Source organism: Nuphar pumila, chromosome 1 (genome assembly GCF_984573655.1).
Source record: "Nuphar pumila chromosome 1, dmNupPumi1.hap1.1, whole genome shotgun sequence".
In the NCBI taxonomy this organism is placed as follows: domain Eukaryota; kingdom Viridiplantae; phylum Streptophyta; class Magnoliopsida; order Nymphaeales; family Nymphaeaceae; genus Nuphar; species Nuphar pumila.
The window spans coordinates 140,813,532-140,827,560 of record NC_143249.1 but is presented as its reverse complement, the minus strand read 5'-3'; the positions used below and the strand labels follow the sequence as shown (position 1 = coordinate 140,827,560).

At 38.3% G+C, this 14,029-nt stretch overlaps 1 protein-coding gene across 4 annotated transcripts in view; it reads left to right on the top strand.

Annotated features, from left to right (window-relative positions):
- PIP (proline iminopeptidase) overlaps positions 1-12,701 on the top strand; it is a 124,905-nt gene extending 112,204 nt beyond the window's left edge. For all 4 annotated transcript variants that reach the window (XM_090013558.1, XM_090013550.1, XM_090013566.1 and 1 more), the window contains 2 exons: positions 11,886-11,960; positions 12,482-12,701. In XM_090013558.1, coding sequence (XP_089869684.1) covers positions 11,886-11,960; positions 12,482-12,577 — 171 coding nt within the window. In that variant the 3' untranslated portion in view covers positions 12,578-12,701. The remainder of the gene's footprint in view (positions 1-11,885; positions 11,961-12,481) is intronic.
- The last annotated feature ends 1,328 nt before the right edge of the window (positions 12,702-14,029 follow it).

Below are 14,029 nucleotides of genomic sequence, written 5' to 3'. Positions count from 1 at the left end.
ACTAAGCAAAAAGAAAGGTATACTTACAGCGCGATGCGGATGCTTAATGGTCAAGAATCCTTGCTTCCCTTAGCTCTGATACCAAGTTGTAACGCCCCAAAATTTCAAACTTTCGAACCTTTCAGAAAACAGGCAAGAGACTAAAATAATCTCTTTATTACAGAGTTGGTTTATGAAATCAGCGGAAGACCATCCTTTTGTTAATTTTAGAAAGGCAAGCTGACCACTTTGGGCACGTTAGCTGAAGAACCAAAACATACAACCCATGCTACTTGAAAAAAGCACTTTCATTAAAAGAAGGTTCCAAAAGTACAAAATTCGGATGTCCCAAGGAAAATCCGTTACAAGACCCAAAAACATCAGGACGCGAGCTAAGAGCAGGAAGAAGAAAGTCTTGAAGCCATCTTGCCATCGCGCCATCGCCCGTGGAGTACCTATTCATCACCTGTACCCATAGAATGGGTTAGTTTCGCAAAAAACTAGTAGGTGCACAAGAGAGACTACAAGGAAACTGAATTATGTACATTTAATTCAGTAGGTTACGCAGTTTAAAGCAGATATGCAGTTAAACAGGTAAGCAATGCAAGCAGGTAAATAGTGCAAACGCGTAAGTAGTGCAAGCGAATCAGTAGTGCAAACGAATAGGTAGTGCAAGCGAGTCAGTAGTGCAAGCGAGTCAGTGGTGCAAGCGAGTGCAAGGGAGTCAGTAGTGCAAGCGAGTACAAGTGAGTCTCACTACTCAACAACCAGTGTGAACAAACTTTATGTTTCGATATTACTGGCCTACGGGTACGCGCAGGCAAAACGTAGAAACAACTGAGACTAGTTCGGGCGTCTGTTATTCTATGTATTTTGAATAACCCGAATAGCTAGTTGAGTCTGCTCCAAAGGGACGACTTTAGCCGAGAGAGGATTCCCCAAAGGAGGCAGTGCCACGGATGCATCCAACTTCTGCAGAAGTGTTGAGCTAACTATTGTAGCCCCTTTCCCCTAACTCCAATGACTGGGGAGGCCAGATCATTGCCCGTAGGGTGGTTGTTAACAACCTGTCCATTGGAGTTTGTACCGCTCTGTCCTCTCCCTTGACAGACCACTAGAAACGAATAGGTACGTTAGGGGTTGCTTAACTAACGACCCATTCTATGCTGTGGTCTTTAAACCACATGAGCATCTTGCCTGTGAAGGCGAATGCGAGGCCATTTATGTGATTCCAGCATTGTGCATTTCGCACTGTTTGAGGTCGCACGACCGTCTCATCCGATCATCGCAGTACTAGACGTGTCGTGCACGACTACAAGTACTCTAGGATGAAGGGGGTATAGCTCCTCAAAAGAAGCCTCAACAAGAGTGTTTCACAAAGATGTAAAGTTTATCAACTTTACTATATCCTTTGAAACAGCAGTACCTGGTGCCAACATTATGCCTGCGATTTTCTAGAACCTCATTCGCTATCCGGGTATCTACATGCCTCGCATGACTCGACACCGGCCTCGATAGACGTGATACAGGTTTCTCAACAGAACCTCCAACTCATCTGCAGGATTGCATACTCAAGGAGTCAGGATCCTTGCAAGGTATCCCCCTCCTTAGACGGGGATGTAACGCTAGCTTCTATCTCAACTCTCGTCGCAAGAGAGAGAGGTGAATGCCTGAGAATGCTTTTAAGGCATATGCAAGGAGCAAAAACCTGTGCGGCATCTGCAATAGCAAAGCAATAATAATACATAAAAAAACAAGAGCCTAGGCGCAAAGCGCGACGACAAGGTAAAGGCGGTAAGCAGAAGTACAACGCTGAACCTCGCCACGATGCGTGACAACACATACAAACCATAAGCAAGAATGCAACACGAGATCTCGACGTGATACACGATGGCAAGTATAGACTGACATAAGGTAAAGGGCAAGGATCGCGAAACCGCGTCCTTGAGTTAAGTGCATACTCGTATAAATATATATATATAATATTGTATATATATATATATTCATTTAATGATCGTTTTTAGTTAAATTGAACTTAATTCAATTATCCAAGTCTTCCGTACAATCTTCCCCTACCTTGGAGGGTTACGAGCTTGCTGATGTCTGCGGACGTACACAATTGACGGCTCGGGTCGCGGAGCGCGAGTGAGATCCGTCGTAGCTGCAAATATGCGATATTAACATGCAAACCCAGACAAAAGCAAAAGCAAGGCAAAGACTCAACTTCTCCAATACCTAGAGCTGGGGCCAACAGTCCCAAATGACTCTCAAAAGAAAAGGATGGGGCAGGGCCAAATGAGCCTTGCCGCCCAAAGAGGGATGTAGTCAATGCGAGCATATGACTCACGTTCACTAGGAATTTCTCGCTGGAGATCAACAATTGTAATGATCTGTCCCCATTACGATGTAGCTTCCAAAGATTCCCCGGGCCTGTCGACCAAGGGTATAGGCTCGCGCACAAAGGGGCAGGGGGCATCGGCCCCTGCTGGCAAACAAAAAGGCAGGGGCCGATGGCCCGTGTTAGCAAACAGAAAGGCAGGGGCCGATGGCCCTTGCTGGCAAAAGAAAGGCAAGGGCCTGGCCCCTGCTGACAAAAAGAAAGGCAGGGGCCATAGGCCCCTGCTGGCAAACGAAAGGCAGGGGCCTATGCCCCTGCTGACAAAAGAAAGGCAGGGGCCATAGGCCCCTGCTGGCAAACGAAAGGCAGGGGCCTATGCCCCTGCTGACAAAAGAAAGGCAGGAGGCCCCTGCTGGCGCAACAAAAAGGGGCAGGGAGGAGGGGCTCGACCCCTCCCCTGCCGTAGCAGAGAGCAGGGAAGAGGGGCCCGACCCCTCCTCTGCCGTACGGAAGTAGGGAGGAGGCTCCGCCCCTCGCCTGCCGTACGAAAGCAGGGAGGAGGCTCAGCCCTCCCCTCCCTGTGTAACGAAGAAACGAGGGGGAAGGAATGAGAGAGAGAGAGAGAGACGGAAAGAGGGAGAAGAAGGTACCTGGTGGTCGGCGGCGGCGTCGGAGAGAGTCGCCGACGGCGATCGGCTAACGCTGGTCTCCGGCGAATCGAGGGTGACGAGAGGCGGTGGGTGTCGGGGAGAGAGATGAGAGGGTCAAGGTGGAAGGGCGGTGAGGTGGGTTTTGTAACCCTCCTCCCGCCTGCCTCGTTGTCTTAAAAGACAGCGAGAGGCAGTGGTCCGGATCCGGCCCGAATCAAAACATTTTTTTTTTTGCCGTTACATATACAGAGTCACGTTGTCCATCTGTGAAGCTGTTTAGCAACCGTGTAACGCTTATAGCTCTCTCAGAAGCAAATCATTTCACTGATCCCCTACGGCTGTGAAAACTACAAAAGTAGGGGTGTTAGAAATCCAAAAAATTATGTGTACGAATCCCTCTAATGAAATAAATGAGCATAAAGAAAACAGATAAAAATTCATGCAATAATTTAGAGGAAATGCATTTATGATAGATCTATAATTTAGGCAAACATGTAATTAATATAGAACAATTGCTAAAGAAGAGAAAACATCTTATATCAATAGAAAACATTAACCAAACATTAAATACATGCTATTATGCGAAAGAAAACACATATCATGCATTTATTCATATATCATAAGTAAATATGCATGATCTAATGTAAAAGTCGGAAAAAAAAATTTTGATTGGATCCGGGCCGGATTTAGACCCGGATCCGACCCGGGTAAGTAGGTCGGCTGCGTGCTTTTAAAAGCACGCAACGACGAAGGGGGGGAGGTTCTGGAAACCTCCTTCCCCCTCTCGTCTCTCGGTCTCTCTTTCCCCCCGACCGACCCTCTCGTCTCTCGGTCTCTCTTTCCCCCGACCGACCCTCTCGACTCTCAGTCTCTGCGAAACCCCCCTCACCATCTCTCTTCCCTTCTCCCCCCGACTTGTCTCTGCACCCTCTCTATCGCTGGAGACCCCGGTCAACCTACCGCCACCTGCGACCTCCTTTCGCCGCCGCCGCCGCCGCTGCCGCCGGCGTCGATGACCACCAGGTACGCCCCTTCTCTTTCTTTCTCCTGTTTTCTCTCCTCTCCCCCTTTCTTCTCCTTTTCAGTCGATAGGCCGGCAAGGGGCGACACCCCCCCTACCGCCAGTTCGGCTGGTTGGCAGGGGCTTTTGCCCCTGCCTCTCACCTTTCAAAGAGCCGGCAGGGGGCGACACCCCCCCTGTCGCCTGTTTTTGCCTGGTCAGCAGGGGTTTCCAACCCCTGCCCCTCGCTCCCCGTCTTCTTTTCCTCTTAGAAACGACAGGGGCCTTTGGCCCTTGTCTTGTTTCGTTGCTAAGCAAGCCGACAGGGGCCTTTGGCCCCTGCCTCTTCTTCCAAAAGCCGCAGCGGGGGGGGGGGCTCCTGCGTCTCTCTCCCTCTCTGCTAATTTTCCTAGCAGGGGCCATCGGCCCCTGCCCTTTTTATTGTTCTAGCAGGGGCTGAAGGCCCCTGCCCCTTTTTCGGTTCCCCTGTTTAGGTGCGTAGGGGAGGGTCTGACCCTCCCTGCCTCTGTCTATCGTGGGGAGGGGCTCGAGCCCTCCCTGCCTTAGATCTTCGTAGGGGAGGGCTGGACCCTCCCTACCTTCGTAGCATGCAGGAGGGGCCGAGCCCCTCCCTGCTTACTGTTACGGCAGGGGAGGGGCTGAGCCCCTCCCTGCTCCCTCTTCTCGGGCGTCAGGCAGGGGCTTCGCCCCTGCTTGTTTGCGTGTTCGACCGGTAGGGGCCAAACTTGTAAGATCTCGTGTTTTCGGCCCATGGTTGGCTTTTGTACTCTTGTTCTAGTCGTTGATACACTCATTTCAAGTATCATTATATGTAGACAAGAGGTGTTTATCCACACCTTCGTGTGTGTTTTTGGCCCTTTAGTGGCATTATATTTATTTTTTTGTTCTAGTCACTTATACACTTGATTTGTGGGTTTTGGAGGTCTAATGAGATGATTGCTTGTAATAGGTTGAATTATTATTGAGATTTGCAAAATTCCATATTTATGGGAATTCTTAACCTAGTCTTGATTTGGATGTATCATTCCATTTATCATATGGGATTTCTTTCTAAATTTTAATCCTTACTACTTGTTTCTTCCTTGCATAGAAACAGATTTATCGATAAAAGTTCATATCATTGATATGCATATTTGGAAATCACTTTTACATTTTGGAATTTATCCTATAGGGAATTTGGGTATTTTGCACATTAAGTGCTTGTGGTTTTTCGGCTTTCTAAGTGGGCTTTTGTATTTTCCCAATATTTCATTTTAAGATGTGCGAGTCATTATTAACTCATCTTTTATTGATAAAATTAATTATCTCTTCATTATTGATTTATGACTATTGAACATGCTTTAACTATATAATATGTGATCTACTTTGTGAGCAATTTCTTGTGCCTTAGTGCACATATCTTTCGTTAAGAATATAGATAATTTATCAAATTGTGTTTAAGTTTGATTATCTTAAAGACATTTTCACATAGTGCACATTTTTGAAATGCTTAAACCTTTTTTTTTGGGATAACTAAAGATTCATTTGTCTATTGTGATCTTCCATTTTGTATATCCTTTTATAGGATTTGTTTGAAATATCTCTAATAGACACTCGTTCGAGAGATTAGTATGACTCTTAGAAGACCACTATTTCTTCTAAAAACATTTTTTTATGCATAAGTAATTATCTTGTCTTAATGGATCATGTTCTAAAAATAAGTTGATTGTGATTTAATCTCATCCTTGAGGGATGTGCCTCTTGTCTTTCTTAATATTTAATGATTCAAAAAGTTATTACTATTTAAACCATGTTATTCTTGCTTTATAATATATTGCGGTTAAATTTTTTTGCAATTCTTGGGCTAGAATATTTCTCGTGTACTTGGAGTCTTCTTTTGGTTTGTTCTTTCTATACAGGATTGTTAAGATGTGGTGCCTTAGATACATCATGGATTCAACCAATGAAGGTACTTGGGGATGATCACCAATAAAGATATTTTTGAAGACTTATATTTGAAAGAATTTGCTGAGATGTCATAAAGATGGAGATTTTCCTTAAAGACTTTTGAAGAATTTGATTTCTTCCCAAGATTCTTTTTGGTATTTTCAAGCTTTCGGGATAAATTTCTCTGTAAAGTTTGAGGGGTGTTAAAATACATGTACTCGTTCACACATGTTAAAATTGTAATCTCATAGCTAATCTCATATGTAATATACCACTATCATATGTAATCTTTGTTTAGTTTAGTTTATCTTTTTAGTTTAGTTAGCTTTTCTTTTTTTTCAGTTTTGGACATGTAATAGGCTTTATGCCTTTTTGACTAAGTCAAAAAGCATAAAGCATCGTTTCTTACTTTTTGGACATATAATAGGCTTTATGCCTTTTTTGACTTAGTCAAAAAGCATAAAGCACTAAGAGAGTCGTTGGACTCCCAACATCTCTAAATAGAGCCGTTGGGAGCCCAACGACTCCCTCTCCCTCTTCTTTATTACTTGTATAAATGTGGGGTCTCACCCCATTGTAATTGTATCTTTTTGTGTAGGTTATATCCCACTTGAATGAAATTATATTTGCATTCTTTCTTGGGTGGTGTTTTTATGAATCTTATTGATTCTTGTGAGTGAGCTTTGCTTATGAACCTTTATGGTTCTTGTGGAAGATCTTTTGTGAGAATCATTTGAGGATTCGAATTGTGGGTTGCATCTTCTTACATATTCTAGCCGAGTAGATAGTTGTATTTAATTTCTTTATTGTAGTTTTTAATTCATGTAAAAGTTCATTTTCACAGTAATTAGATTAGTGTTAGTTCAGCTTAATGATATTAGTTTAGATTAGTTTAATTTACAATTAGTCTATATTAAAAATAATTTAGCCGATTTCTTCCTTTTTCTTAACTATCATTTTCTTTAGAATAATTTAGATTCTTTTTCAATCACGTGTTTCTATAGCTTAATATTAATTTATTCCAGTTAGTCAAAGTTAGCATTAGTTTAAATTACTTTACGTCATTTTAGGTTTAACTGTTTAGTGCATGTTTTGAAATTTTCAATCCTGTATATATAAATTAGCATAAAATGCATATAGTCGGTTTCTTGTTTTGTTCCTAATTCATTCAATTAATTAGATTAGACAATTTAGTTATTTTCTTATTTTCATTTGGTAGTTAGATTAATTCAGTTTTTAAAATTCGTACAGCATGTTAGCATAATTATTAGAAAGGTTAGTTAATTAATTAATTAGTTCAATTCTTGTAAATTCGATTAGCTTTCTTTTTTATTGTTTGTTAATCAATTTTCTTAGATAGTTTGGATTCCGTACAGCTGAGTTAGATAAGTTAGTTATTAAATTAGTTAATTTGTTAGTTTGTTAAGTACTTTGTTAGCTATTTCAATTCTTGATCTTTGTTATACGGTTAGTACTTTTCTTGTTAAAGTTCATGTTAAATTAGTTAGTTATTTCTTATTTTCTTGTTCTTGATTAGTTAGGTTAGTTCTCTTGATTTGTTAGTTAGTTAATTTTTGTCTTTTAGTTGTAGTTAGATTCATTCTTTAAATTAACGTTTTTACTTATTTGATTAATTTAGTTAATTTCAATAGGGTAGTGAATTAGAATAATTAATGTCCCTCTTTAAGAGCCCTTCGTAATTTAGTTTCCTTAATTTTGTAAACCTTTAGGGTAGGTCTCATTTTTATTTATTGTCCCTCTTAATTATACTATCAATTATTATTTAGTTTGAATATGTTTGGGTAGTAGTTCCCTTGGCTTTTTATTTTTATATATTACAGGTCCCTACTGTGCCAACATAAGAACGAGGGTGGGCTAAGGTGGACGTGTCATACTATTCTCTTAAAACTCTCTGTGATTCATTTGAGGGCCCGAGCATAATTAGGATTTTTATTATTTTTGTTCCCTTTTTATTTGTATTAGCTTGCAATTAAGAAATAGTGTAATTTTTTTCTCAGTTATTAATAAAGTTATCAGTGAATTTATTTTGCCTAAGTTTCATTCCCTGTGTGGAGACGATCCGACTTGCTACTCTGCAACGAGTGCAAGAACTGATTTTTAATTTATTATTTGGTACGCAGTTCTTGATTTAAAAATTATTGTTTTAAAAATCATCACCACGTATCGTATCGTATGATACATATCGTTACTATAAGAAATATCGATATGATACACACTCGTATCATGATACGACTACGTATCGTAACTGTACAATATGTATCGTATGATACAAGCCCATATCGTACGATATAGTGTTAGTACACTTAAAAAAGGGCCAACAACAACAACAACAACAACAACTACGCCTTCATCCCAAAACAATTGGGGTCAGCGATATGAACCAAAAAAGAAATTCATTTTGGGTCTTCCACATGAATCCTTTTCCTCCAATCATTTCTATCCAACGCCATGTCCTCGGTGAGGTTCAAAGCATTCATATCCTTTCCTATCATCTCCATCCAAGTCTTCCTAGGCCTACCCCGACCTCTTTTAACTAATATATTTTCCCATTTCTCCAACCTTCTAACTGGAGCATCATTAGGCCTTCGCCGAATATGTCCAAACCACCGTAAACGATTCTCTCGCATCTTATTTTCAATGGGTGCAACACCTACCTTCTTACGTATCTCTTCGTTCCGAATCTTATCTTTTATTGTATTTCCACACATCCATCTAAGCATCCGCATCTCAGCTACACTTAAAAAAGGGCCAAATCATAATTTTTTAATTTTGGATTTTAACGACCTCTTGGGGGCCGACTCCCTCATTTGTGTAAAAGCCATTAGAGAGGTATCCACGCACCCTAAGACTCGTGAGAGCGATTTGGGGGCCGATCCGTGCGCAAGAGAGGGATTTTGCAGTTTTCTAAAGTAAAAGTGCATTTCCACCATTTTTACACTCAAGGAAGTGGGTTAAGGTAAAAAATCTTTATTATGAATAAAATTACAATGCTACCCTCCAAAAAATTTTTGCCTCAAGGGGCTCTACTCCTTACAACCCTCGACAACTTTTCACAAAAATTAGATATTTATATCAAGGTAGAAATCATGCTCCACACTCCTCCAACAAAGATGACATTAGATGATTCGGCATTGCAATGGGATACTCAAATAATGAGTGAAAACCGATTGAAAATCGAGTGCAACTATTGCCATAATATTTTTGTTTATGTAATATGAAAGTATGAGTCTTGTGGCATGTTCTTAATTGCAAGATATTTAATATTTTGCATTGTTCTTGTGAAATAGTTGATGTTTGATATCTTATGCAACTCATAGAGACATAAATGCTTCATATGTGATTTTATGATTGTATTTTGTGCAATTCATCATTGTTTCATATATTATGATTCTTTAGAATTTTTGCTAGTTTTTATTTTCATTATTTTTTAGATTTTTTAATAAAAAATTTATTAAAAAATTATTTGGTTTTTTACGATACACTACAATACGATACGTATCTTATTTTGGGCATGACTGATACGGGTAACGATACAATACTTACAACCTTGGATGAAAGTATTTGGATATACCTGTTTTGTACTTTTGCTTGATAGATATAGAGATGAACTTTCTCCTAGAGCCATATAATGTTGTTTCTTGAGATTTTCAAATTGAAAAAGGGCGATAAATGCTATGATCCTATTGAAAGAAGAATTTGAATATCTAGGAATGTTTTTCATGAGGATACACTTTACTTAAGTGAGGTTAAAGATAAGGAAGGAGATGAGATTGATTTTTCTTTCTTGGTACTATTTTGTAAGAAAAGGGGAGTTGATAAGCATTTGGAGGTTCACGAGGAGCAAGTTCAAACTAGAGAGAATCGGTTTGGACAAATCTATTCTAGAAGATATGAGAATGTTATAGCGATACCATTCTTGGACCAAATGGAGTTGATGGAGATAGGAAATACAAAGGCTGATTTTGATCCCTCACTCCTTCAATTGAGCTTGAGTGCAGTCATTTTGTTTATCTCCATCTTCTACTTCTCTTCTTCAAATACATCATAGCTTTAGAATATCTATTTTTCTTCTCGCTTTGTATCATGAGTTTTTTTTCTAAGCATTATGCATTTGGCCCTGATTTATTCCCATGTCGAACCCAATTCTTATGCAGAGGTAGCTTCTAAAGAGTGACATGTTATGGCAAGAGTTAAATGCAGTGAAGAGAACACATACATGGAACCTTGTGAAACCTCCACTTGAAAAAAATGTAGTTGGGTGTAAGTGGGTTTATAAGATAAAGACCAAATTAGATACATGACAAGGTTGATAGCAAAGGATTACATTTAGCAGTTTGAAATTGACTTTGCTAAGACATTTGCTCGAACAACACATATGACTACCATATGACAATGAAACTTGTGACAATTGGATGCGAAGAATGCCTTTTTGAATGGTGATTTGGATGATGAGGTATACATGGAGTTACTTCAAAGATACCGACTCAAAGTATGTAGGTTGAGAAGAGCCTTATATGGGCTTAAGTAGGCACCAGGAGTTTGGTTTAAAAACTATATTACAACTGTTAGGTCTCTTGGATTTTAGCAACGCTATCATAATTCAACCTTGTATCGTCCTCTTCTAGAGGAATATATGTGGATGAAATGATTATTATAGATGATTTGCAAAAAGTAGAAGATACTAATAAAAAATTGGTAAGTATTTTTTAGATGAAAGACTGAAAATTTTAAGTATTCCTTTGTTTGAAAATTGCATACCCAAGAAGAGGACTATATTTGTCACAACATAAGTATACAACTGATCTAATTGTGAAAGCAAAGCTAGAAAATGACTTTAATAGAGTCGAGTTTCCCATGAAAGCAAACACAAAGCTAAGGACAACAGATGGTGTCAAGCTTAAGGATCCAGTAGTGTGTACATAACTTGTTGGCAGCCTGATATATCTGACTATTGCAGGTCATATATTACCTAGGCAATTCATGTGGTTAGTCAATTCACGAGCTATCCAAGATCAATTCATCTTGTTGTTCTCAAGATCATTAGATATGTGAGAGAGTCATTTGGTACTTCTCAACATCCTCCACCACAGATCTTCAGGCCTTTTGTGATGTAGATTTTGGAGGATCTACTCGAAATTCTCTCTATCATGGGGTTTTGTGTCTTTATTGGAAGCTTCTTGGTTCATGGAAGAGCAAAAGGTAGCAAAGAGTTGTCTTATCTACATCTGAAACAACTTATAAAGTTATGACATAGGCTACAACTAAGATCATCTGGATAAGGTGGTTTTTAAGTGAACTAGGAGTGTCTATGCGTGGAAGAACCTTCTTGTATTGTTACAATATCAGTGTTATTCATATTGGAAAAAATCTAGAATTTCATGAAAGAAGCATATTGAGATAGATTGTCACTAGGAGAGCATGTAAAGATGGGGTTATTTCCTTAGAGCACGCCAATTCCAAAGAGAAAATTGTGGATGTGTTCACTAAGATTCTTGCATCTATACATTTCAAGACATTCCTTTCCAAACTTGGGATGATTCCTCTTCCATCATCTCAAGTTTGAGGAGTGTTGAGAGAATTCTATCATCAATTAACAAGTTTTTCTGCTTTTTCAGTTCAATTCTATCTTCAAATGGCATTAGTTTTATGCCTTTTTACCTGTATTATATTCAAATATCTTGTTTATAATTTGTAAAAAGGTTTATGTTGTGAGAGGCTTCAGTTGATTTCGATCTTTTGCTGCCATGTCATATTTTCGTGCATTAATCCTAGAAATTGATATCTTCAAATATTGTCTGGATCTAGAAGCTGCAAATGTTTCAGTAATTTTTCTTCAAATTATGTTTTAGAAGTTTCCTTATTAAATATACAACTTCTGTTTATCATTGAAGATATTGGTTAAATCATGATAGTATGCTTGATAAGGGTTACATAGATCGCATAATCACAGGGAAGGTATGATGTCTGCTGCCCAATGATGTCAGCATGGGAGCTTCATAAAGCATGGCCGGAGGCAGAGTTTAAGGTTAGAACAGACGTTCTGATTTTATATATGTTCATATTATCCGTAAAACTTCAATAGAATTGGTTTTAATGGTTATACTCTCCGAAAGTTTCTCTTCCTAACGTACCACAAGGGAATTAATATCATGTTCATCAAGATTGCCTTGCATTTGCCTGCACTTTTTTCATATTTGAAACCTTGATCATTTTTAAACTTCATAAAGATTCTTTTCACATGTTTTCAAAGATCCTGCTGTATACATGATAACTTTGCAATCTCTAGTTTTCTAGGTGTAAAGTGTTCTTGGCAAGTCTTCTCATGATCAAAATTTCTCACCATGGTGACCATTTCTTTTCTGCATCTTGGCACCAAAACAAACAAAGAACTGTTTGGTTAAACTAGAAGCGACTTTGTACCATGACATTGAGATCAGCTATCTGATGTGTCCTAAGTCTGTCATGGATGTGTGAGTGCGTGTGTACACATATGCATGTGCATTATTGGTTCAACAACTAACATGTTCTAAATGATGTGTTGAGCAGATAGTTGCTGATGCTGGACACTCTGCGAATGAACCTGGAATAACAGCAGAGCTAGTGGCAGCCAATGAGAAACTCAAATGCATTCTTCAGTGGTAGTTTATGGCCTACATGATCTGCTATGAAGTTAATGGAGTGGCATATTTTCTGATATTCGGATACTGGTTTGAGCCATATTAGACCTATGGAACGAGATTCAAACTTTATGTTACGAGAAAACAGCAAATATCTCCTGGCTTTTGGTTCCCCGACCAGTATTTTATTGTACTTCACATTTACAAAACATATTTCTCTTTCAAACTTTCTTCTTTTTAGAGTCTTCAAAAAAGGAAAAAAGAATGGAAGGCATCTGTTTCATTGCTTAACATAATAATTTTTGGCCATTGGTAATGGTCTACAATTTTCTTGAATTTTTCACTTTGTGTTTTTGCCATGATTCAAAAAATTCATATAGTACTGCGATTGGTAAAATAATAGTTTTCTGTGACACTTTGCGTATCTTTAATCTTGTATACTTGATTGTGCGGGCAAGCATATAACAGTTTTTGGCAATGGTGATACCCGAAACTTATGGACTCGGCAATTTCAAAGAGTATTATCTTTTTTTGGCCAAAATACAGCTTTTGACCCAATTACATCAACAAATTCAATTTTAAACCTGATTTGACTTCACAAAATTTCCATCCTATTGGCCTGCACACCATCCCTAAGCTTTGTCATAGGTACATGCTATTTTGGCCGCATACCAGTGGCAAGAATCGGGCACGCTATAAGACGCCTGACATGACCCGATTATGTAGATACATTATTTTAATAAATTTTTAACGATTTAAAAAAAAATAATTATATTTCAACCAAAAACACATTTTTATATATTAATATATCAGAAAATAGGCTTTTATTGATTAAGAATCAAAGAAAAGAAAACGTGTCCTCATGTCCATTTTTTCAAAAAATTATAAACTTGAAACTTATTAAAAACGCTGCTAAAAAAACTACGACAAATTCAAAAGAATATTTTGCAGTTAACGACTCTTTTAGACTTTTGTTTCTGTGGTGTGGCAATTACGGAAGTCTGACAGCCCAAAAGATAATTCTACATAAAAGCAGTTACGACCATAGTTAACAATGTGTCACATCGAAAACTGGCTGAAGAATCAATTATGATTAAAAAGGTTCTAGTCCAAAAAGACGAAAAAAATAGCATTAGAAATGAGATAGAAAAAAACAAATAATAATTCGGTTTTAACTTTATACAGTGAGTTTAAAAGAATTGGACGCACAGACAGCACATTCCCTCTGTTAGTCCACAATTTTTGAATAAATAAAAGAGAAATTTCTTGTTTTAATGTGTTTGTGTCAATATATATATATATATATATATATATATATATATATATATATATATATATATATATATATATATATATATATATATATGCCATTCTAGAGAAAAAAGGAGGTTAAAGGCAAAATCATAATTTTTCTGATCTATTTTTAGAATTTTGAATGTGGGATTGCATTCGTATTGAAATTTTAAGAACGTTGTTG